This window comes from Nansenia antarctica, assembly GCF_963989245.1.
Source record: "Nansenia antarctica genome assembly, chromosome: 8".
Lineage (NCBI taxonomy): Eukaryota > Metazoa > Chordata > Actinopteri > Argentiniformes > Microstomatidae > Nansenia > Nansenia antarctica.
This window is the reverse complement of record NC_137678.1, coordinates 35,922,831-35,948,360: the sequence shown is the minus strand read 5'-3', so window position 1 is coordinate 35,948,360 and position 25,530 is coordinate 35,922,831. Positions and strand designations below refer to the sequence as shown.

At 49.1% G+C, this 25,530-nt stretch overlaps 1 protein-coding gene across 1 annotated transcript in view; it reads right to left on the bottom strand.

Moving 5' to 3' along the window:
* plekha5 (pleckstrin homology domain containing, family A member 5) overlaps nucleotides 1–25,530 on the bottom strand; it is a gene marked incomplete at its 5' end in the record, with an annotated part of 171,218 nt that overhangs the window by 39,649 nt on the left and 106,039 nt on the right. The window contains 2 exons of the mRNA XM_080538302.1: nucleotides 3,248–3,374; nucleotides 12,987–13,070. Coding sequence (XP_080394428.1) covers nucleotides 3,248–3,374; nucleotides 12,987–13,070 — 211 coding nt within the window. The remainder of the gene's footprint in view (nucleotides 1–3,247; nucleotides 3,375–12,986; nucleotides 13,071–25,530) is intronic.

The following is a 25,530-nucleotide window of genomic DNA, read 5'->3' as shown; positions in this document are numbered from 1 at the left end:
GCGACGACTCTCCACGCCACTCTATCCCACCTGGAGAGGGGAAACAGCTACGCGAGACTGCTCTTTGTGGACTTCAGCTCCGCCTTCAACACCATCCTTCCAGACAGGCTAGTGACCAAACTACTAGACCTGGGTCTATCACACTCTATATGTGCATGGATCAAGGACTTCCTGACCGACCACCCCCAGAGGGTGCGGGTGGGCCCCCACACCTCCACAGCCCTCAGACTCAGCACTGGGTCCCCCCAGGGCTGCGTGCTAAGCCCCATCCTCTACAACCTCTACACCTACGACTTCACCCCCGTCCACCCCAGCAACTCTATCGTAAAGTTTGCAGATGACACCACCGTGGTGGGCTGCATCTCGGGGGGGGGACGAGGCGGCGTACAGGGATGAGGTAGAGCAACTGAGCAAGCTGTGCAAGGTTAACAACCTGCTGCTGAACAAGTCAAAGACCCAGGAAATCATCGTGGACTTCAGGAGGAAAAAGTCTGAGATCCAGCCCCTGCTCATCGACGGAGAGAGCGTGGAGAGAGTCTCAACCCTCCGATTCCTGGGGGTGCACATGCAGGATGACCTGTCCTGGAAGGACAACACAACAGCCACCATCAAGAAGGCACAACAGCGGCTCTACATCCTGAGAGTCCTCAGGAAGGAACACAGCAAGCAGGAGATACTGGTGACCTTCTACCGCGGCGCAGTGGAGAGCATCCTCACCTACGGCATCTGCAACTGGTTCTCCAGCTGCACAACCGCGGAGAGAAATGCGCTACAGAGAGTCGTGAGAACAGCCCAGAAGATCACCGGCGCCCCCCTCCCCTCTCTGGAAGAGCTGTACAACACACGCTGTCTCAGGAAGGCCTCCAAGATCTCCAGAGACCCAACCCACCCTGGGTACGAACACTTTACCCGGCTGCCCTCGAAAAGGCGGTACAGGACCATGGCCGCAAGGACAAACAGACTGAAGAACAGCTTCTACCCCAGGGCCATCCAGGCCCTGAACACAGCAAAGACCTAGGTTCTGGGCCCTGGACAGTCTGGACGGATTGATGGCAGCTGCTGGACTGAAAAAATCAGGTGTAGTGCTGAGGCACAAATATGTACATTTCAAGCCTGCAAACTGCGACACTTTAAATGAATGTGCAATAACACTATGTGCAATATGACAACCCTAGTCGTCTATCTGTACAGTATAGTATAGTGGATAGTGTACATAGCCTTTATTTATGTAAACCAGCTCCTTCCCTTCTTGTGTTTTTTTTTTCTTTTCTTTTTTTTTCTTTCCTAACACCAGGGGAGCCACCCCTCCTAAATTTCGTTGTTTGGTACCTGTACTATAGCAATGACAATAAAGACCATTCATTCACAATCAAAATCAAACCAATCCTTACTTCTCAAGACCTCGAAAAAATTATGCACGCATTTATCTCCTCACGTCTAGACTACTGTAACGGACTCTACTCTATCCTCAGCCGCTCTTCTATTAACCGACTACAATTAGTACAAAACACAGCTGCCAGAATTCTCACTAACACACACATCGCAGAGCTCATATAACCCCGGTTTTGGCCGCTCTTCACTGGCTACCCGTTAAATCCAGAATTGATTTTAAAATCCTTTTAATAACTTAAGGCATTACACGGGCTGGCCCCTCTCTATATCTCGGAATTATTACAGGCAAAGCCCAATGTGAGATCTCTCAGGTCCTCGGACAAGGGCCTCCTGGTCATACCCTCGACCAACCTCAGAACCAAGGGTGACCGAGCTTTTGTAGTAGTGGCTCCCACACTGTGGAACGCCCTCCCAGTGTCGATAAAGAATGCTCGATCTGTTAATTGTTTTAAGAACTTGTTAAAAACACACCTGTTTTGTTTGCACTTTATTCTATGATATTTTCACCTGACCCACTTCTATAGGTCATTGTTTTGTTTTATCTCTTGTTGTTTTATTGCTCTTATGCCCTTATGTGCCCTATGTGAACTTGTTTTTACCTGATTGTTTTTATGTGATGTCCACTGTACAGCACTTTGTAACTTCGTTTCGAAAGGTGCTTTATAAATAAAATTTACTTACTTACTTACTTACACACACACACACACACACAGTGTTATATTCCAGCTGGAGATAGTCGGGCAGATTTCTCTACTCTAGGCTCCGTCTCTTAGCTGTGTTTGTCTGGGCTGAGGAGACTTCCGCTACACTGCTCTAACGTGGCAGAGCGAGGGGTGAGGAATGGTGACCCAGGACAGACCCAGGACAGTTCTCCAACCCTGATCTGATAACAGATCTGAGGACTTAGCTGGAGGTGGACCAGCACCAGGACCTCCACCTCACCTCCCCCAGCCCCCACGCCCATGAGAGTTATCCATCACCATAGCTAATGGGAGTTATGAAGGGGGGGCGGGGTCAAAGTTTACTTCCAATGCTCAGTCGTGCAGGCCTAATGCTGATGACACTCATTTATTCTGACTTGGAAACTCTGGGGGTTGGATAATTATAATTATTATATATAATATAATATATGACCATTTAGCTGACGCTTTTATCCAAAGTGACTTACATTGCAGGGACTGCATACATTTCTCAGGGGGAGTCAAAGGTGGGAGGTTGGAGAGGGGGAGTCAAAGGGGAGATGAGGAGAGGGGGAGTCAAAGGGGGGAGGATGGAGAGGGGGAGTCAAAGGGGGGAGGATGGAGAGGGGGAGTTAAAGGGGAGATGAGGAGAGGGGGAGTCAAAGGGGGGAGGATGGAGAGGGGGAGTCAAAGGGGGGAGGATGGAGAGGGGGAGTTAAAGGGGAGACGAGGAGAGGGGGAGTCAAAGGGGGGAGGATGGAGAGGGGGAGTCAAAGGGGGGAGGATGGAGAGGGGGAGTTAAAGGGGAGACGAGGAGAGGGGGAGTCAAAGGGGGGAGGATGGAGAGGGGGAGTCAAAGGGGGGAGGATGGAGAGGGGGAGTTAAAGGGGAGACGAGGAGAGGGGGAGTCAAAGGGGGGAGGATGGAGAGGGGGAGTCAAAGGGGGGAGGATGGAGAGGGGGAGTTAAAGGGGAGACGAGGAGAGGGGGAGTCAAAGGGGGGAGGATGGAGAGGGGGAGTCAAAGGGGGGGATGGAGAGGGGGAGTCAAAGGGGGGAGGATGGAGAGGGGGAGTTAAAGGGGAGACGAGGAGAGGGGGAGTCAAAGAGGGGAGGATGGAGAGGGGGAGTCAAAGGGGGGAGGATGGAGAGGGGCGACAGCAGGGTGGAGACTCACCCGGGTGGCGGGGCTGCTCCCAGGGTAGGTGCTGTAGTCGGACCCCCCGGTGTAGTTGGACGCCTCGCTCATGGTGCTGGTAGGACGCTCCTTCTTCTCTGTGTTCTCTGGTGTCTTGGTAGCCGGCCTGGAGGGAGACAGAGAGAAAGAGGGGGGGGGGGGGGGGGGGAAGAGGGGGGGGGGAAGAGGGAGGGAGGAAGAGAGAGGGAGAGAGAGAAGCGAGAGAGAGAGGTAGGAGGACGAATGAAAAAAAAAGAAAAGAAAAATGAAGACCACACAAATAAGAGGCTTTGTCTTTAATCTGCAGGATCAATTGGTGAGTAAGAGGCAGGGTGGTGGGTCTGGGTGCGTGTGTGTGTGTTTGTGTGTGTGTGCTGATTGATTGCTTGGCGAATGAGAGAGGAGTTGCTAATCTCTGAGGTCTGTGTCTGTGTATCTATCGGCTCACTGAGCCTTATTCTTATCCAGTTTAAACTCCACTCCTAATGAGCCTTCTCAGCAGTGTCTACTACCCTGAACAGAAAGGGGGAGAGAGAGAGAGAGAGAGTAGGAAGGAGAGGGAGAGAGAGAGAGAGAACAGGAGAGAGAGAGAACAGGAGAGTGAGAGAACAGGAGAGTGAGAGAGAGAGAGAGAGAACAGGAGAGAGAGACAGAGAGAGAGAGAGAGAGAGAGCAGGAGAGAGAGAGAGAAATAAAGAAAGAAAGAGAGAACGAAAGAAAGAAAGAAAGAAAGAAAGAAAGAAAGAAGCAGAGGAGAAGAGAGGCAGGCCCCGCGAATCAAAGCAATTGCTCCCCTTGTCAGTGCTGATATATTCCTGCGCGTCGGTGCTACTTTAAATGGCCTGCCAACGTTGGCTGACAAATTGAACCGCCTCTTATGTTTACGACCGAGGACAATAGGAGAATGCAGGGGAGTTCAAGGTCTGTGGCTAAAACTACAGGCAGTGAGCGCTTTATCGTTTTTAATGATGGCAGTGTAAAATGTAAGCTACGCGTGACGATAAATCTTACTATATCCTCAGAGTTGATGAGTGGTACTATTCTAATGTATCGCCTTGGGGGTGGAGTGGTGTCCTACATTCCAGTGTGTGTGTGTTGGGTGTGCGTGTATGTGTGTTGGGTGTGTGTGTGTGTGTGTGTGTGTGTGCGCACGCTGATGTCTGGGGGGGGCTGACAGTATCTACAGCGAGGCGAGAGCAGAGGGAGAGGGGGAAGAGATGAAAAGAGAGAGGGAGTGTGGGGTAGAAAACGATCTCTCTGGGTCTGATAACAAGGCAGGGTTTTAGGTCACCTCCCAGGGACACACACACCTTGTACTTGTGCACATGGCTGATCCTCAATCTGACAGCAGCACCTCTCCCTTCTCCTACCATCTTCCCCCCACCCCCCACGCCCCTTCCTTCTCCTCTCCTCCCAACCCTCTCCTGACTCATCCCTTCCTCTCCTCTCCTCTCCTCCACTCACATGTAACCAGGTCCCATGTCAGCGAAGGTCAAAGTCCATGTGACTACAGCAGCATGCTAAAGGGACACCACCACGACTCGTTGGACAGGATATGACGTCATCATGTGAGTGCTCTGACTGACAGCTATTATCCCGATAGCGTCCCGATAGTCTTTTCCTCTCTTCCTCACACCCTCTCTTCCTTCTCCAACCACATTGGAGGAGGAATATCGAAGGGGCACCTCGGATGTTCTCCTCCAATGCGTTTTGGAGAAGGAAAGCAGGGAGAGAGGATACGATGATAGAGGGTTAGGACGCAGCAGGGGAGGATGGGCGTTGGACCCCTACAGAGAAGGCTTGGGTCAATGACCAGAGATACAGGACCCCCATAGGGATGACTGCTGTCCCACATGCACACGCAAGCGCACACGCACACGTACACACACACACACACAAAAACACACACACACACACACACACACACACACAAGCACACACACACAAAAAGAGTCAGGAAAAAACTCCTTTTACTGAGAATAAACCATCGCGGTACATTAAAAGACAGTCGATCTTTCGTCAGAGTGGGTAATTGTTCTCACAGCCCATCAGGATTAAGGCCCGACGATGGTGGCTTTCGATGCCTTTACACAACCCCACGCCTGGAGCAAGAACAGCGTGGCAAAGCATGCCGCTGTGAGCCACGATGAGTCCTGCTGTGATACACTTCCCAGTCACGGGATGAATTCAAGCATTCACGAGAAGAATATGACGAGTTCGTGAATTAGCCCATGATCTCAGACAGCCATGATCCGTGTGAATGACGAGAGATGACATCCAGGCCCTGGAAACGCAGATCAAGGAGGGTAGAGAGGAGTGGGTGGATGGGTGTCCTGAAACCGGGCCGTTTTGGCGTGCGTCGGCGCTGGGGAATTTCAGGGCAATTGACTTCCGCGTGAGTGTGAGCTCCAGTCGGATCTGGTGACAACATCTATAGAGCTTAACATCATATAGCTGTCTCTCTCTCTCTCTCTCTCTCTCTCTCCTTCTCAGTCTCTCACTCTCTTATCTGTCCCCGTTCAATCTTTTTTCTTTCCTATTTCTCTCTATCCGCCTTTTCTCTTGCCTCTCTATGTCTCATGCATTATCTCATCCTCTCAATCTCTCTCTCCCTGTAACGCCCCCCCCCCGTTTCAATCACAATCGTATCACTCAGGAGGGAGTAACTTCCAGAAGACTAGTGTGTGTGTGACCTCTACACAAACATGCCCGATACAGAGTGTCATTTGTTATCTTTCTGTGTGTGTGCGCTTGAGAGTGTGTTCAGCTAAGTCTGGAGTAGGCCTGAGACAAAATGTCTGCACACGTTTGTGCTCGGCGCACACACGAGATTGTTCAGTGATAGAAGCTTCATCTTCGTGATATGAAATATGCTTCAGACAAAATCAGACGGCACACATACATCTGAAAGCACATCTCTGCATTAGCGATGCATAGCGAGGGACCGGTGGCAATTCAACACACGCTCGCACGCACACGCGCACACACTCACACGCACGCTCAGACACGCACACACACACGCACGCACACACTCACACACACGCACAGACACGCACACACACGCACACAGACACACGCACTTGGTTAGCGTTGAGAGAAGTGAGAATTGATGAGACAGAGAGGCAGAACTAGCAGAGAGATGAATGGACTGGGGTCCCAGCAGACTGATGAGGCTTTAATAGCAGGTAAAGCGAAGCATCCATCCTCGCAACAGGCTGGGTTTATATTACCTGTCAGTCTCTGTCTCTGTGACAGGGGGGACACGCTTCCCACAATTCAAGCTAGAAACAGAAAGGGGGGGGGGGGGGGGGGTGGAGGTCAAATCAAACAAGTATGTTTTATCTAAGCATAATAAATAGTAGATGACACAAATTATAAATAAATCATATCCATTAAACATTTTGAAGATAATGTAAAGAAATATAAAAAAGAAAAAGAAGAAGGAAAGGTTATTGTTTAATCTGCTATGGGTATCTATAAACTCAGATATGGTTTCCACTGAATAACCAACAAGGAAGAAAAATGTGATTGCAGTTTCTGCCGTATTTGCGTATCCACCAGTGGGGTTGTCATGGCCATACGCAGGTATCCCGCCCTATAATTCATCAACAGCGTGTACTGTATCAAATTACTAACTGTGCGATATTATATAGTGTATGTGATTTGCTGCACGTGAGTGCTTTCCATTCACAGCGGTAGAACTGTACAGCTCATTCAATCACCAGGAAATGAGGTAAGGACCCATTTGTGGACTTTGTTTGAAATTGTGGCAGCTGAAGAGATGCGGTATCCCCTGCTGCTCACTGCAAAGAGAGAGAGAGAGAGAGAGAGAGAGAGAGAGAGAGAGAGAGAGAGAGAGAGAGAGAGAGAGAGAGAGAGAGAGAGAGAGAGATAGAGAGAAAGAAAGAAAGAGAGAGATAGGAGAGAGAGAGAGAGAGAGAGAGAGAGAGAGAGAGAGAGAGAGAGAGAGAGAGAGAGAGAGAGAGAGAGAGAGAGAGAGAGAGAGAGAGAGAGAGAGAGAGAGAGAGAAGAGAGTCCACCATGCCTCTCTTGACACAGTCAGTTGAATCCAAACCCTGGCCACCTACTCTGAGCATGCAGTGAGTTACAGCACTTTGATATCGAATAATGAACACAGAGAAGACGACTGATTGCAGTGGAGTCATTCCTCTCTCCCGGGGCAAGAACATCAGAGAACATCAGTTGGTACCATGAGGGAGGAGGGTGAACAATGGTAAACAAAGTGTTCCCGGTAAATGAATGCACTTATTTCTGTGAAGGAGGAGAGAGGGGAGAGGGGGCGGAGTGGAGGGGGGGAGAGGAGGCGGCAGGGGGAGAGGGGAGGAGGGGAGAGGGAAGAGGAGGGGGGGAGAGGGAAGAGGAGGCGGCGGGGGGAGAGGGGAGGCGGGGAGAGGGGAGAGGCGGGTGGGTTGGGGAGAGGAGTTCCACCAAATACGTTATGCAGAGAGCAGAACAGAAACCCCATTAACAACTCATTAAAGAGCCAGAAGAAGAAATACATCAAACCGGCTGTTAGCAAAGATGGAACCAATGAGAGAGAATATTATTATGATCTAATGAGCTGAGAAGAAAAAGAAAAAAAAGAAGAACTTTATTAGAAAAAAAAAGCTAAACTTTTGTCTGGATATTATGCTCGCAATTCTCCCGTTTTCGTTGTAGAGAGTACGTGGCGTTTATGGAGCTTGGAGGTGGAGCAGGGTTGTTTCACCCCAGGAGTAAGCAGGTTAGAGCAGGGTTTTTATCACTGTGTTTCTCTTATTAGTGAGTCTGTGTGGACAGGGAACACAAATCCTATTGTGAGAGGGGGAGAGAGATAGAGAGAGAGAGGGGGAGAGAGGAGAGAGAGAGAGAGAGGGGGAAAGAGAGAGAGAGAGACAGAGAAAGGGAGGGAGAGGGGAGAGAGAAAGAGGGAGAGAGAGAGAAATAGAATGGCAAAAACAGAGAGGAAGAGAAGAAGAGAGGTGAAGAGAGATAAGGCGAGAAGTAGCGTGGGTGTGAGGGAGGGAGAGAGATTGAGTGTGAAATTGGTAGCGTGGACTAGCGGCATGGTTAACTTAGTTATGAGGAGAGGGAGGCGCCATTACTCCATATTAGGGCCTCTATAGAACTCATGTCTGCAGAGAGAGAGAGAAAGAGAGAGAAAGAGAGTGTGTGTATGTGTGTGTGTGTGTGTGTGTATGTGTGGGTGTGTGCAGGATGCAGTACAGGTATTTTTAGGTTCCTGTAGGCTGTATGTCATGTTTTATATTGTGTTTGCTATGAAGCCCAGGAAGTGCAACTGTTGCTAAGGCAAGGCAAGTTTATTTGTATGGCACATTTCATACCACAGAGGCAATTCAAAGTGCTTTACATACAGCATTAAAAAATACATTAAGAGGAGGATAGTAAGAGGAGGATAGTAAGAAGAGGAAGAAAATAAAAATGACAAGAATAGAAATGGCGGTGGCAGCGGATGGCTTAATGAGCCTGACAGAGTCATATTCTAACGAGCTCCCTCTCTTTTCCTTGCACTTGTCAATCAACCCAGAGTTCATTTGGGGACAACATCTCCAGGGGTTTGATTGGAGAATGCATAAACGAGGGCAGTGTTTATGTTGAGAGAATAGGACCGTATTTCTGCTGACTAAGCGCACTGCGCTGCTCCACGACAGTGACTCTGGCAGAAGAAGGAGCTTTTTCTTTTGTTTTACATTTACATTTTTGCCATTTAGCAGATGCCTTATTCCAAAGCGACTTACAACAAATCCATTAAGTGACTAAGTGAGTGATTCTGCAGTTCTGACCGCAGTGGGAAGCTTGTTCCACTAGCAGGGAGCCAGTATAGAGAAGAGACGTGACCGGGCAGCGCGACTGTCTCGTCAGCGTAGAGGTGGTGGGGCCAGTCGGCCAGCAGAGGTGGAGGAGCGGAGTGAACGGGCTGGTGTTTGGTTGTTTGATGTTGTTAGGGTCAGCATTCCACAGAACCTCAGTCTTAAGTTATCTTTCGCCAATCAATGCTCTGCGGTACACACATTTTACTTTTGGTAAAAGCAGCCGATACACCTCCCCTTTACCTCATAGAATAACACAACAAATTGAAAAGAGAAGAAGAGAGTTCTCTTTTGTTCAAAGTGTTTTTTCTTGTTTCTTTGTAGCTGTTCACACTTCTTGACATGAAGGTTGCATTCCTCTACTTTCAAGCGTCGGCGTCGATACTCACGGTCAATATTTGAACTTCAAGGTTACCGTCCAGAGTTTCATACAGCAAGTCTCTGAACAGGGTTCTTCTGCCCTTCCACTCCACTCAGGAGCAGTGTTTGAAGGCAGACTCTGGGAATGAGGAATGAAGTCATGCCAGGTCGTCACAGGAACTTGTACCAAAGACATTGGACACACTGGTGATGGAGTCGATCGTCTCGTGACGGAGTTGATCGATTGTTTCTTGATCATTGCCACGTTTCATTTACAGGTTTGGCATTTAGCAGATGCCTTTATCCAAAGCGACGTAAAACAAATACATCTGTCTAAGTAAGCGAATCGTCTATCTACTCCCCCTGTGTCTTGATCACCTCCGTTTTGAAACTCTCTTTTCTCCGTCAACGTCATATCCCAGAGTGTAGCTTTAATGTGGTGATCAGATAGAGATGACTGACAAGAATAGCCAATTAAAAAAGAGATTCTGCTCGTCACTCAAGAATGTGCTAGAAGTCTAATCAGGAGGTGAAGTCACGATTTTGACAGTTAGGAGAAATGAGATGGTGTTGTTTCAAGTATTCACGCCACTGAAGGACATGAAGAGAACTTCTTTATGGATGACAGTCACGACAAAAAAATGTTAACCTTCATTTTGTCGTCAAAATTCTTTTCATACTTTGCTTTTTCACATTAGGGGACATGACTGTGGATTGAGGTGACACTCACCGCCCACATAGACACACGCACACACACTGTGCTGTGACAATGTGACACGCACACACACATGCACACGCACACACACTGTGCTGTGACAATGTGACACGCACACGCGCACGCACGCACACACACACACACACACACACACGCACACACACACACACACAGACAGACAGACAGACACACATCTGCTGTGTGTGACTTTCACACCTCAGCTCTGGTTAACACAGGGACATTTAAAAATACAAACCACACACAGACTACATTAACTGTGCACATCTGTGCAAACACACACACGCACACACACCCACACCCACACACACACACACCGTGGTGCCGTGTTAATAGGAACAGTGTGGCGGGGGAGCGATAATTGGGATGGTAGAGAGGAAGAGGAGAGAGTAAGAGGGGGGTTGTCACTCACGGTACAGCCTGAATCAGAAGCAGACTTTGGCGGGGAGGAGTTAAAGCTCCATAACACCCACTCTTCCAGACTCGCACAAAAACTAGATTTAAATTGAGCCGTGAGTTAATTCCAGGTGGACCATGTAATAGCCTCATTTTTCGTTTTTTTACCTAGGAGGAAAATGACCGCCGCGTTTTAAACACTCTCTCTTGTTTCCCTTCAGCATCGGCCATCTCCGTCTTCTGACCTCACAGCAGCACTGAAGTTTAGCAGCAGGACTGTTAGTCAGTCAGTAGGACTGGGAGAGGCGGACGTGTCACCAGGGGAGTCTCCGACTCTCCGACACCACCTACTGGTGGCTGGACTTTATTGGAACTAATTGCTAATACCTGTCACCTGTTGTATGTTTGTATGTGGCTATTTAGGTGTGTCCCTTTTCCCTGTTCCCTTGTCAGTCGATCACTTGTGTTACCCCGTTTGGAATGCTTCAGTATCCTGTGTACGTATTACCACTTCACGTATCCGTTACTCGGAACGTGATTGAGCCTTGACTTTGTTTGTTTGTTTGAAACCTTGTACCTCCTTTGGAGCCCTTTGCTCAAACTTTAGTTTCCATGTACTTTATTATTGACCTCAGTTCCTTAGTTACTATTGCATACGTGCTGAGCCCTACTGCTCCCCTTTTTGTTGTTCCGTCTGAAAGTTTATGTTTGTACCTGCGAACTATACGTCTCAGTAAAGAGAGTCTTTATTTTACTATATCTCCGTCTCATTGTTTACCTACACCGCACCTGGACCCGACACTATTGTATACATACAGGACCTTTAGAGAAACGTAACACGGACGGTTGAGGCAGAGGACAGAGGCGGGGGGTAGGGAGGGCCGGGGGTGGGGGGGGGCAGGGGAGGGGTGGGTTGAGGGGGAGGCAGGGGAGGGGTGGGTTGAGGGGGAGGCGGTGGATATTGCATTACTGATGGAAGCTTGCAGAGGGAGAGGGAGGAAATGAGCGAGGGAGAGAGAGGATAGGAGAGAGGGAGGGAGAGGGAAGGTGGGAGAGAGAGGGAAGGAGGGTGGGAGAGAGAGGGAAGGAGGGTGGGAGAGAGAGGGAAGGAGGTATGGGAGAGGGATGGAAGGAGGGTGGGAGAGAGAGGGAAGGAGGGATGGAAGAGGGAGGGAAGGAGGGTGGGAGAGAGAGGGAAGGAGGGTGGGAGAGAGAGAGGGAAGGAGGTATGGGAGGGAAGGAGGGTGGGAGAGGGAGGGAAGGAGGGTGGGAGAGAGAGGGAAGGAGGTATGGGAGAGGGAGGGAAGGAGGGTGGGAGAGAGAGTGTGCTTCTGCTGTTGTCGGTTCACGCCAAAGCAATCTGGACAGGTTTGACAGGAGCCCTTAGCTGCAGACATTCACACCCAGATACAGACCACCCTCTTCTCCTCCTCCTCCTCCCCCTCATCATCTCCTTCCCCTCTCCTCTCTCCTCCCCTCCTCCATGTTGAGGCATTCATTCAGAGATGCACACCAGGACGCAGACCACCCTCTCCTCTCCTCTCATGTCCTCCCCCTCTCCTCTCCTCTCCTGTCCGCCCCCTATCCTCCCCCTGTCCTCCCCCCACTACCACAGTTGTTTAGGATCTGTTTGTCTGATTGTAAATGCAGAGAGAGGCACTTGGCAGGAGAGGTGAGTCGAGTAGTGCTGCCTCCCATCAGAATGATCCTCATGTCGGATGAACACACACACACACACACACACACACACACACAGACACACACACACACACACACACACACACACACACACACACACACACAAACACACACACACACACACACACACACACACACACACACACACACACACACACACACACACACACATAATAGGTCCATAGAAGGGGAGGAGGGAGTTGCATCCTATGAAGTGGGTGAACCCTGGGTCAACCCACCCTCTCCACTCATCATGAGACTTTCCACAGCCTGTTGCTGGAGGATAATAACGCTCTCTATTCCACAACAGCACTCTGGAGGAACCTCAGTCAATACACACTGGCATGGAAGCTGTATCATTATGAATAGAATATAATGTATGCCATTGGTGAGTCGTCCATATGTTCAACTATGAATACATTAAACGTAATGTAAGCAAGATGTAAGTGGACTTATGATTCATTATTTCGGCGTGGGGTGCCCTGGAGTAGTCGGTTGACAAAGGGGCTGTGTGTGTGTGCGTGTGTGTGTGTGTGTGTGTCTGTGTGTGTGCGTGCGTGTGTGTGTGACCCTCATATGAACTGTTTCAATTCAAGATTCAAGATTCGAGATTCAAGCCTGCCTTTTGAACATGGTTTTGTCCTCCACAACAGATACATACAGGAGGGAGCTGTGTGAAGTATGGTGTGTAGAGGGGTGATGTTGGCATGTAGACACTTACTGTTCATTGACGACAAAGATGCAGTTGTCTTGCGAGGGGACACCAGAGACGGGGTGCTTACAGGTCACCTTCCGCTCATTGTGACTGGAGAGAGAGAGAGAGAGAGACAGAGAGAGACAGCGAGAGAGAGAGAGAGAGAGAGAGAGAGAGAGAGAGAGAGAGAGAGAGAGAGAGAGAGAGAGAGAGAGAGAGAGATACCATTAATACACTGCACAAACGCACGCACGCACGCACACACACGCACGCACACACAGGCACTCACACAAGCACACCCACGATATGGCGATATCCAACCGTGTCCGGTTGGTCATTTTGTCACACATCATGTGAACTAGCCCCCTACGTTGTCCATACACCACTTGTATTACTGTTCAGATTAAGGGATACTGCGCATGCATTACTGTTGCCTGCCCTGACTAAGCCCTTCCAATTGCCCCTCTGGGATTAAGGAAGTCATTGTCAAATTCAACTGAATTGAAATAACAGATTACCTAAGTACAGAACTCAAACAGACAGTACAGTGAGTGAGGACTTCACACAACAGTCGAAACACCCTTGTCCTGGTTACAACGCAAACCAGCCAGCATGCAAAACAGGAAGACAGCGAGGGCATCGTCAACTACTGAAAGAAAGAAATAAAACTTTAAAAAGCTTTCTCCTGGCTATCAATCCCCATAGGATGACAACATAGTGAATACACCACCCCCCCACCTGGATACAAAGCCATTTGAAAAAATAACAACATAAATGAAATCCATTGCCTATAGGATAGTCGTAAACGTCAGAGAGAGAGAGAGAGAGAGAGAGAGAGAGAGAGAGAGAGAGAGAGAGAGAGAGAGAGAGAGAGAGAGAGAGTACAGACCTTGAGCAGTGGGTGGTGCTGAACTTCAACATGACAGCCTGTCTGTCAGTCTGCTCCTGTCTGTGTTAGATAAATATACTGTCTATAGCGGTACGTACAGTAGACTCTGATTTACAGAAGCCCTCCCACTCTCCTGTCCAGTCCCTAGGGTAGTTTGAGGGGCAGCTATCCAGCCCAGTCCAGCTCAGCTCAGCCCAGCTCAGCCCAGCTCAGCCCAGCCCAGCCCAGCACAGCCCAGCTCAGCTCAGCTCAGCTCAGCTCAGCCCAGTCCAGCTCAGTCCAGCCCAGCTCAGTCCAGCTCAGTCCAGCTCAGTCCAGCCCAGCTCAGTCCAGTCCAGCTCAGCCCAGCTCAGCTCAGCTCAGCTCAGCCCAGCTCAGCTCAGCCCAGCCCAGCCCAGCTCAGCTCAACCCAGCCCAGCCCAGCCCAGCCCAGCCCAGCTCAGCTCAGCCCAGCCCAGCCCAGCTCAGCTCAACCCAGCCCAGCCCAGCCCAGCCCAGCCCAGCTCAGCCCAGCCCAGCTCAGCTCAGCTCAGCTCAGCCCAGCCCAGCTCAGTCCAGCCCAAGACAGCCTAGCCCAGCCCAGCCCAGCCCTGCTCAGCCCAGGCCAGCCCAAGAAAGCCCAGCCTGGGACGGGACAAACAGGAAGATGAAGCCAGTCTGCTGCACCACAGCTAGCTCCTGCTCTAGTCATATGACCAGATCACAAGAGCAGTGAGAACAGCCTGTTTCACAGCAGCCCCTGACTCATCTATAAATACACCACCACTGCTGCTGCTCTACACGCACGCACATACACGCGCCGTGGGCACACACACATGCAACGTGGGCACACACACACACACACACAGACACACACACAACACAGACATCTCTTCATACAGCACAGGGAGATGCAGTATGTATAATGCTTAAAGCTGGTAGAGGAAGAATGGATTCACGCAAGCACACACACACACACACACACACGCACACACGCACACGCACACGCAAGCACACACACACACACACACACACACACACAAACACACTCTCCCGACCTCCCTAGAACTTCTAGAACGTCTAAGAAGGAGTCCAGGCAGCCCCGCAGAGAACAAAAGAAAATGAGCTCCACACAGATTCATCACAAATCAATCATCTGTCTGGACATCAGTCTGAGGTGAGAAGAGTCTCTGCTTCATCCCCCAATACTAGATATATAACAGCCAAAGGTCTGGACACACTTTCCCATTCAATTGATATATATAAATTGTGACGGCTATGAGTAGCCTGGTTGTCTGTGTCTGTGTGTTTGTGTGTGTCTCTTTAACAGCTAAATAGGAGAACGTAACATATATACTATATATATATATTGAATTAGGGGATGAAGATATATATATATTTATTTTTTGGGTTTAAAGAACTGCATCAAAGCCTGAACTTGTAGCAGTGCAGAGAACATAGTAGTACTTCACTGGGTGTATCAGCTTCACTCCTCAGTTGAACTGGTATATTAAACTTCTATGAGACTGATTGAGTGATACTGCAGCTTTCATCATCAGTCTCTAAGGTGCCTGGATAAATCTATGTTCCGCCAGACGGTGTGTAGCAGGATAGAGACAGGCCTAGTACTGTGAGATAGTCTTTGACAGTGGGTACATTATACACATGTAGAGGTACTACTTGGGAGATTAATAATTAATAATTCATTTGGTTAGTTGTTTTAGAGGTCTGTTTGGTGTGTATGTTTGAGATGTTTGGTGCTTAACAGAAGCCTGTGACATCCTGCCTGTGTCTTCAGCCAGAGCTGCTAGTTGGTAAGTGTGGGTCTGGTCTGCTGTACTGGCGGTGTGATAGAGATCACAGCTGCCTCTAAGCAGCGCTGACACCCTCCGGAGCTGCCATGAATATATATGCCAGTGTGATCTATGCCTGCAGGTGTTGGAGGGGAGGCTTACACATCCAGCCCACACACACACGCACGCACGCACACACAAACACAAACACACACAGACACGCACACACACATATACGCACACACACACACACACACACACACACACACACACACACACACACACACACACACAACAGGTAGGGGCTTGGCAGACATGTTGCTCAGAGAACAAATAACAACCAGAGAGACACACTTCCTTCCTCTCCCTGATAAACAAACACAGGTGTAAAAATCAATTGGAGTAAACAGTGAAACCCGATACGGACGATTTGACAGCCCACACACATACCAATCAGACTTGCACGCACGCACACACTCACACTCACAACGGATGCACGCACGCACACACACTAACAACCATCCACCCACACGTGCGCACGCACGCACACACACACACACAAGTACGCACGCACGCACACACATACACACACACACACACACACACACACAGTGACATGACCCCTGGTAAGCAGAAGGGCAGAGCTAATATGAGTAAGACGCCTGGTGAGACCCTGAGGGTCAGCTCTGCTGTGACAACACAACATCATCCTCTGAGTAACGCCAACGCTCCCACCAAGGCTAAGAATAGCCCTCCATACCCCCTCCCTCACACACACACACACACACACACACACACACAGAGACATGCAGATACACACATCAGACACACTTTAAGACAAACACACACACACACACACAGACACGCACCACCCACTTACTGCGATAAATCAATGCACACACACACACACACACACACACACACACACGCACCACCCACTTACTGCCATAAATCAATACACACACACACACACACACACACACACACTGCTCTCCAAAGCCTTGAAATATATGGATCTGGGCAGAAAAAGAACAAAACAAGGATAAACAGGAGTGAGGGATCCTGTCCAAGGTGAAACAATCACTCTGAGTCACCATGGAGACAACGTGTGTGTCTGAGGGCAGGGAGAGACACACACACACACACAGACACAAACACACACACACACACATGCACCCACACAAACACACACACTCAGACACACGCACCCACACACACACCCAAGTCCACACACACAGACACACACACGCACCCACACACACACACTCACACAGGGCAGGGAGACACAGAGACAGCCCCCGGGAGGCTCCTAATAGATTAGATAGCGGATCAATGAGTCACAAAACTGCAGAAGCTCCGTCGTCGTGGTGATGAATGAACAACACACTGGACTACAGTACCTGGACTTTTACTACCGTCCTACCATACAGACACACACACACACACACACACACACACACACACACACAGCTGGGCTTGAGTGAAGTGCCCGGGGCTCCTCCTCATCTCTCTGGAACACCAGTGGATCTCACAGCTGGAGGCCTGGAGCCTCGCTCACACTTCACTTAGCTCTGCAATGCTGCCTCATACACACACACACACACACACACACATACACAACCCACCCGTCCGCACACACGCATACACACACACACACACACCCAACCCACTGCCCGTCCGCACACACACACACACACGGACACATTTGAATACTTTATTTGGTTCCACAAATTATATTACACAAACAGGGAATCAAATATTTCGGGGCTAAGCAGCACTGAACACTCAAGGGTACACATAACACCTCCTTCTCCACACGGCCAAGCTGCCAATAATATCTGAGACAGAGCAAAATTTGGCAACCTGTTTGGCCTTTCTTTTAGACATTGCAGCAATTCTCAGACCCCTCATGGTGCATTTATATACATGGCCCAGACTTCCAAATACAAGTATGCTGAATTTACATTTGTACCCAAAGCTGGTTATCGTACTAAGTAGTGGTTGGTATTTGATATACTTGTCCTGGAAAGTCTGGTCCATGTACAGGTCAAAGGGGCAGCCTACTTCTACAATCAGCACCTCCTTGTGGCTGGTGTCAACAAAGACAACATCAGGTGTATTTGGGATGGTGGCAAAAACGTCATTGGTAAAACCAAACCACTCTGGTAACACTCTGGCATGCTTGTACATAGCTGCGCTAGATGGTAAGATGTTTTGTACTGTATCAGACACAATGTCCACAATACGGTCATGACGAGCTATGTACAGGTGTTTGTATGCATTACATCCATTTGTTATGTGTGCAATGGATTCTAGATGTTGTGAATCCTGATGGTTTAAACAGAATGGACTGTGAGTGTGGGGATACCAGGTGGACAGATTGTACTTGGTCGGTAATACCTGCAGTCTTGCTTTGATGGTGAATTTCAAAACATCCTCACCAACAGCGGCGTTCTTAAACACTGAGTGTGAGACTGAGTGGTCAGCGAACTCCAAACAAGCTAGCTTTCCCTGTAGTCTGAGTCCACACCAGTGCTGCCTGATCTCAGACTGCTTCAGGCTGAGCAGAACCCTCCTTGCAGAGTCTCTGTGCAGTCCGACAGTCTCTTCCTGCGGTGTTGTGATGTCGGCCTTCACAATCACACAGGGGTCTGTGATCACCTGTCAGAGACAGGGACTTCAGTCTGTGTGTTAAGTTCTGTCCATCTTAGCTGAACTCCAGTCTGGTTGCAGAGGTCATTGAGATCCGGCCAGTCAGACCAGACCCCGAAGCCCTTGGCCTGGGAATCCAGTTTCCCAGAGTCTTTCCTCCTGAAGCCGAGGAAGTCGTTCTGGTGTGCGCTGGCCAGGGGGATCTTCCTTCTGCGTAGATCCAGTAGGAGAGAGGCCCTGGCCATTTCTCTAACGGTGGCATCGTCATTGTTAAGCATGTGGAGCAGGTGGGCTAGCCTGGTGGCTATGTAGGTCCACTCGACATTGGGGACTCCCAGCCCTCCCTCTCCACATGGGAGAAAGATCATGCCCCGTGTGGAGTGTGTGTTGAGGCCCACCCACTTTCTGACCAGCTGGACAGTTCTGTTCGTCATCTCTCTCAGTGCCTTGAGAGGGATGTGCACATTGGCGAAGAGGTGTTGGATTTTAGCCAGAGCCACCTCTCTCACAGCCTGGAGCTTCATGAGGATGGGGAGGGGGGACAAGTCAATCAGGTGGAGACGATGGAGAAACTCTGTAGTGAGCTCCTCGACCTGCTCGCCCCACTCGCCAGCGATGTTAAACCTGTGGCCAAGGTATGGGTAGGTCTCATTGCGGGAATACACCCTGATGGGTTGGCCCATTACAAGAAAGGTGGGCGCTCCACTGCGGCGCTCATGGAGTACGGCACACTTGGCTTGCTTCACCTCAAGCCCTGACCATTGGAGGAACTCATCAGTGCGTGCCAGCATGTTGGTGATGACATCCTCCTGTCGTGATGACACCTGCACGTCGTCCGCGTATCCCTGCACAGGATTTGGGGATCGGACATGCAGAGGAGCGCACTGGTAAATCCACTTCATCCATTGGTTGAGTGCTAAGATGAAGTTCACGGCACTCCAGGGACAGCCAGTTTTTATTCTCACACTCGCAAACACACACACACACACACACATACACATAATACACACTTCCCTTAGTTGTGCCAAAGGCCTACACTTGACCTTGACGCACCAGAGAAGAAGAGAGAGAGCGACCCACTGGTCCAGCCGGAGAGACTGAGGACTAACAGAATAATGATACGGTCATTTAACACACACACTCTTTTATCCAGAGTGACCCAAACTGAAGACATGCAGTACAGTCAGTCTATAGCCCCTTTTCCAGTATCGTGCCAGCCCGGGTCGACCCGGGCTGGCCTGCTTCTTTGGCGCTTTTCCATTTGTCGGCCCGGGTCGCCTCGGCTCGGTTCGGGTCGCTTCTTTAGCTACCCTTCTTAACCAGGAACCAAATTTAGACCCGGAACCTTTTTGCCAGGCTGCGTGTGACGTGTGACGCTGCACACCGTTGATTGGTCAATGGAAATCGTCATCCCATGTTCATAGATTTCTTCGCTAACCGCCATCTTGAAATACCACATTCGCTCTTGGAAAATGTCACTACAGTTTCTGTAATAGCTTATTAATAAAGATTAGAAAAATTATGCTGACCATCGTATTATCTTAGTTTAATGTCATTTCAATGCATCATATAACTTTTATTTACAACAAGCATAACACAAAAATCGCTATTATGCACCGTCTTTGCCCGTGAATAACACCGTGAATAACATGTGAATGTGGTAGAAACACAATACTCCTTTGCTAACTTCACCATCGGTATACGGTCATTTTGAGCCCTTAACCACCGCGCTGACACCCCGAGAAGTTATGCTTTTAACCGTAAACTCAATGAACCGGGAGTTCACCCGCTGCTGCTCGCAGCACCGCGCCTGCTGGTTTAAACTCCTGTTGACAGCGGGGGCAGAGAAAAGTTTTACCAGGGAATTCGCTCCGCGCTGTCGACCGTGATAGGAGTGTAGGATCGACACCATTCAAATGGTTTTGGATTCCCTGTCCTCTCCCCTATCCGGACACGTTTGAATTGTTATCCTAACCCACGGTAAACCAAAGTTATTAACCCGCAAAGCACCGCTTGCTGCTGGATGAAACTCCTGTTGACAGCGGGGGCAGATAAAAGTTTTACCAGGGAATTCGCTCCGCGCTGTCGACCGTGATAGGAGTGTAGGATCGACACCATTCAACTGGTTTTGGATTCCCTGTCCTCTCCTCTATCCGGACACATTTGAATTGTTATCCTAACCCACGGTAATCCAAAGTTTTTAACCCACAAAGCACCGCTTGCTGCTGGATGAAACTCCTGTTGACAGCGGGGGCAGAGAAAAGTTTTACCAGGGAATTCGCTCCGCGCTGTCGACCGTGATAGGAGTGTAGGATCGACACCATTCAAATACTTTTGGATTCCCTGTCCTCTCCTCTATCCGGACACGTTTGAATTGTTATCCTAACCCACGGTAAACCGAAGTTATTAACCCGCAAAGGGCACCGTGTTTGTCCGTGAATAACACGGCACACAATGATGAATGAATGAATGAATGGTCTTTATTGTCATTGCTACAGTACAGGTACCAAACAACGACATTTAGGAGGGGTGGCTCCCCTGGTGTTAGGAAAGAAAAAAAACTTTAAAAAAAACACTTTAAAAAAAACACAAGAAGGGAAGGAGCTGGTTTACATAAATAAAGGCTATGTACACTATCCACTACAGTATACTATACTGTACAGATAGACGACTAGGGTTGTCATATTGCACATAGTGTTATTGCACATTTATTTAAAGTGTCGCAGTTTGCAGGCTTGAAATGTACATATTTGTGCCTCAGCACTACACCTGATTTTTTCAGTCCAGCAGCTGCCATCAATCCGTCCAGACTGTCCAGGGCCCAGAACCTAGGTCTTTGCTGTGTTCAGGGCCTGGACGGCCCTGTGGTAGAAGCTGTTCTTCAGTCTGTTTGTCCTTGCGGCCATGGTCCTGAACCGCCTTTTCGAGGGCAGCCGGGTAAAGTGTTCGTACCCAGGGTGGGTTGGGTCCCTGGAGATCTTGGAGGCCTTCCTGAGACAGCGTGTGTTGTACAGCTCTTCCAGAGAGGGGAGGGGGGCGCCGGTGATCTTCTGGGCTGTTCTCACGACTCTCTGTAGCGCATTTCTCTCCGCGGTTGTGCAGCTGGAGAACCAGTTGCAGATGCCGTAGGTGAGGATGCTCTCCACTGCGCCGCGGTAGAAGGTCACCAGTATCTCCTGCTTGCTGTGTTCCTTCCTGAGGACTCTCAGGATGTATAGCCGCTGTTGTGCCTTCTTGATGGTGGCTTTTGTGTTGTCCTTCCAGGTCAGGTAATCCTGCATGTGCACCCCCAGGAATCGGAGGGTTGAGACTCTCTCCACGCTCTCTCCGTCGATGAGCAGGGGCTGGATCTTGGACTTTTTCCTCCTGAAGTCTACGATGATTTCCTGGGTCTTTGACTTGTTCAGCAGCAGGTTGTTAACCTTGCACAGCTTGCTCAGTTGCTCTACCTCATCCCTGTACGCCGCCTCGTCCCCCCCCGAGATGCATCCCACCACGGTGGTGTCGTCTGCAAACTTTACGATGGAGTTCTACAGTTCATAAAGCAGACAAGTGAAGGCAGTGATTTTAAGGGTTCAAAAAACATGACTTTATTATGTGTACATAGCTTCCTCTCTCTCTTTCTCTTTCTCTCCAAAAAAATCACGGTTAGTAATATACCACATGCCGAGGAAAAAGTATACGATAGCTTCAAGTTCCTCCATGTCGCTGTTGTTGTGGCTGTGTTGTGTCTCGTGAAAATATACGTCACCACCATGGCGCGCTTTTATGACGCGTAACTCCGCCTACTATCTCCTACTCCTCCTACTAGTTCCTGGTCTGTTGTGTATAGTGGAAAACCAGAACTGTTCAAAAGCGGGCCGAAGCGACCCGACCCGAAGCGATCCGGGCCGATAATGGAAAAGCGCCATATGTGGCTGCCTCATCCTAGTGGAGCGGTTAGAGCACCGTGCTCGAACCCACAGAGCCTTCAGAACCCCGTCACTCAGACCAGAGACTAGACACTGCAGAATAAACTGTGCTGCTCAAAAGTATCACCACGCGAACACATAACATGACAGGAAATTGGCCTTGGGGGTGTATGTGTGTGTGTGTGTATGTGTGTTTATTTGTGTGTGTGTGTATGGGTTAGTTTGTGTGTGTGTTGTGAGTGTGAGTCCCGTGTTCCTGTTTGGAGGCAACGGGGATCCTCAAAAGGGTTTCAACTTGGCCTGATTTCACAATGAGAGGTGTTTGTGTGAGTGTGCGTGTATACGTGTGTGTGTGTGTGTGTGCCTTTTTGGATGCACCAGGGTGTCTCAGAAGCGGTCCAACTTGGCCCGATTTCACACTAGGAGGAAAAGGGAACACCATAAAGGAAATTGATAAATGATAAAAACGAGGCAATCTGTGTCTGTGTGTGTGTGTGTATACGTGTGTGTGTGTGTGTCTCCAAGGAGACTCTCGCTCTCTTTCACAGACTCAACATGGAAATGAGACGTGACAATAATCAGCGTAGGTTGCGAGCAGCTGCGATGTGCATCTGCCACTGATCTATCCTATCAGAGAGAAACTGTCGTTCGAGCAGCAGAAATCAAAAGCAATAACATCTTTCTAAGCCTCTGAGGACACTTAAGCATTGTCGAGCAAAAAAATAAAGCATTACAGTGCATCACAAAATTACAACCTGGGGCCATGTAATCAAAATCAAACTGCAACAGCCCTTTGAGCCCCCCTGAATCAAACGCAGACGCTTCAAGTAGTTCCATTTACTCAGAGAGATGCCTTTATGTAAAGCCTCTCTGTACAGCCGCTCTGTGGTGGTGCGTGTGGGCGATGTGCACGCCTCGTTGGAACCAGCCATAACTTCAGATTACAGATCCAGAAGCTTTTGTTGTATAGAGGACAGACAGACAGACAGACAGCCACACACAGTCACACAGACAGATCGACAGCCAAGGACACAGACACACGTACAAGACACATAGCCGCAGATAGACAGACACACGGTCACACAGACAGACACACACGGTCACACAGACAGACAGCCAGACAGATGGACAGACAGACAGACAGACAGATAGACAGACAGACAGAAGGACAGACAGACAGACTGACACATAGACACAGACACGTAGACAGACAGAAGGACAGACAGACAGACAGACAGACAGACAGACACAGACACATAGACAGACAGACAGACAGACAGTGGAGGCTGAAGCACAGATGCAGATGAGACTTTCCCTTTGAGTTATGTAAGTTATGACTACAGCTTAGCGGTCCGTTTTGCTATTTTCTGATGAATGCAGTGGTGTGTATAGATAGATAGATAGATAGATAGATAGATAGATACTTTATTGATCCCTGAGGGGACATTCAGGTGTTACAGCAACTCAGACCACAAAACAACAACAACAACAAAATAAAGTGGCAATTTAATAATACGCAAAAATAAAATAGATGAAAATACAAAATAAAGACAGATCAATAGAACTTATACAGTAATACAGTAGGTAAGATTTAACATTCTCAAGCCTGACCCAGATCAAGCCAGCCGGAGGAGGAGTTGTACAGTTTTGTACAGTAGGATCTATTTCCATAATAATATTGTATATGATGATGCATTAGTGTTTTCCGACATGAGACAGGATGAGTAGGAGAATCTGGATCTTCATCGTAGTAGTGTTGAGTGTGTGTGTGTATGTGTGTGTGTGTGTGTGTGCATGTGTGTGTGTGCATGTGTGTGTGTGCCTGTGTGTGTGGGTGTGTCAACAGAGAGGAGATGCATATCTCAAAGGCATGCGTCTCCGATAACGTAAATTAGCTCAATAAGCTCAACAGCTACACTGGAGGGCTCACAGGCAGAAGATTATATTACATCATTGCTTTAAGCTCCTCGCAGTGATTATGGGTGTATTGATGCTTAACAACATTTGATCGACGTCACCTTTCTGGTCTCATTGAGACTGTTTAAAGGGATTCAGGCCTGGATCTCCCACATGGATGACACAAGCGTCTACCGTTAGGCCAAGAGGACATCCTCAAGGTCCGATCGTTTCCATCTCTCAGGCAAGGCTATCTCAGGGCTACTTCACCATGAGGGCCTGATTCCAAACCACCTCTGCTACATGCATGGTATGCATGGTGTTGTTTATGAGGAATGGTATTTGTCCTCATCATGTTAAAGTCAAATCAGGTCCCGACTCTCGTGTTTGAATTAGTCCAGCTCGAGTCTTCCGTATTATAGACTTCTTTGTCTCGTGGAAGGGAGGGAGGAAACGCTGTGTTGTATAGAAAAGCACGCTTATGAGAAGCAACAGGCCCCCTCTGCCACCGCTCTCATTCCGAACGCACGCTGACAACAAAACAAAACAGGATTACAAATCATCATAATTGGCTGTAAGCACCAACTTTCCAAAACAGCGGCCCGCGGGGGATGATGGAAGGAGGAGGAGGAATTAGTTGAGGAAAAAAAGAGAGAGTTCAAGAGAGGGAGAGGTAATCAGCCGAAAAACAAGTGGACGGGAGGATGAGGAAGGAGGGGGGAGGGAGGTGGGAGAGAGGAGAGAGGAGGGAGGAGGCTGCCAGCGGGAGCCTGCTAGACATGCTCCTCTCTGATACAGTGAGTGCCCCAGGGGGTTGTGGGTAATTATATGACACTGAGTGGTGTGAGGACTGTGTGCCTTTACTTTAACCCTTTGTTACAATGGCTAATACGGTCTGTCCGTCTGTCTGTCTGTTTGTCTGGTCTGTCTGTCTGTCGGTTTGTCTGGTCCGTCTGTTGGTTTGTCTGTCTGTCTGTCTGTCAGTTGGTTTGTCTGTGTGTCTGTCAGTTGGTTTGTCTGTGTGTCTCTCTGTCTGTCTGTTGGTTTGTCTGAGTGTCTGTCTGTTGGTTTGTCTGTGTGTCTGTCAGTTGGTTTGTCTGTCTGTTGGTTTGTCTGTCAGTTGGTTTGTCTGTCTGTTGGTTTGTCTGTCTGTTGGTTTGTCTGTCTGTTGGTTTGTCTGTGTGTCAGTCTGTCTGTCTAGCGATACCTTTCCCTGTGGCTCTCACTCTGGGGATTAACCACTTGACAGCTGTCAATCACAGGTTATCACACATCAGTCAAGCACACAGCACACACACACACAAACAAGCATGCATGCACACACACACACTCACACAGTCTACACACGTGTGGTAGCCCCATCAATCTTCCATGACAGCTAATCTATAGAATAAACATTGAAAGGCCCATGCAAAATGTCAGACCATGTTTTCTCTCTCTCTCTCTCTCTC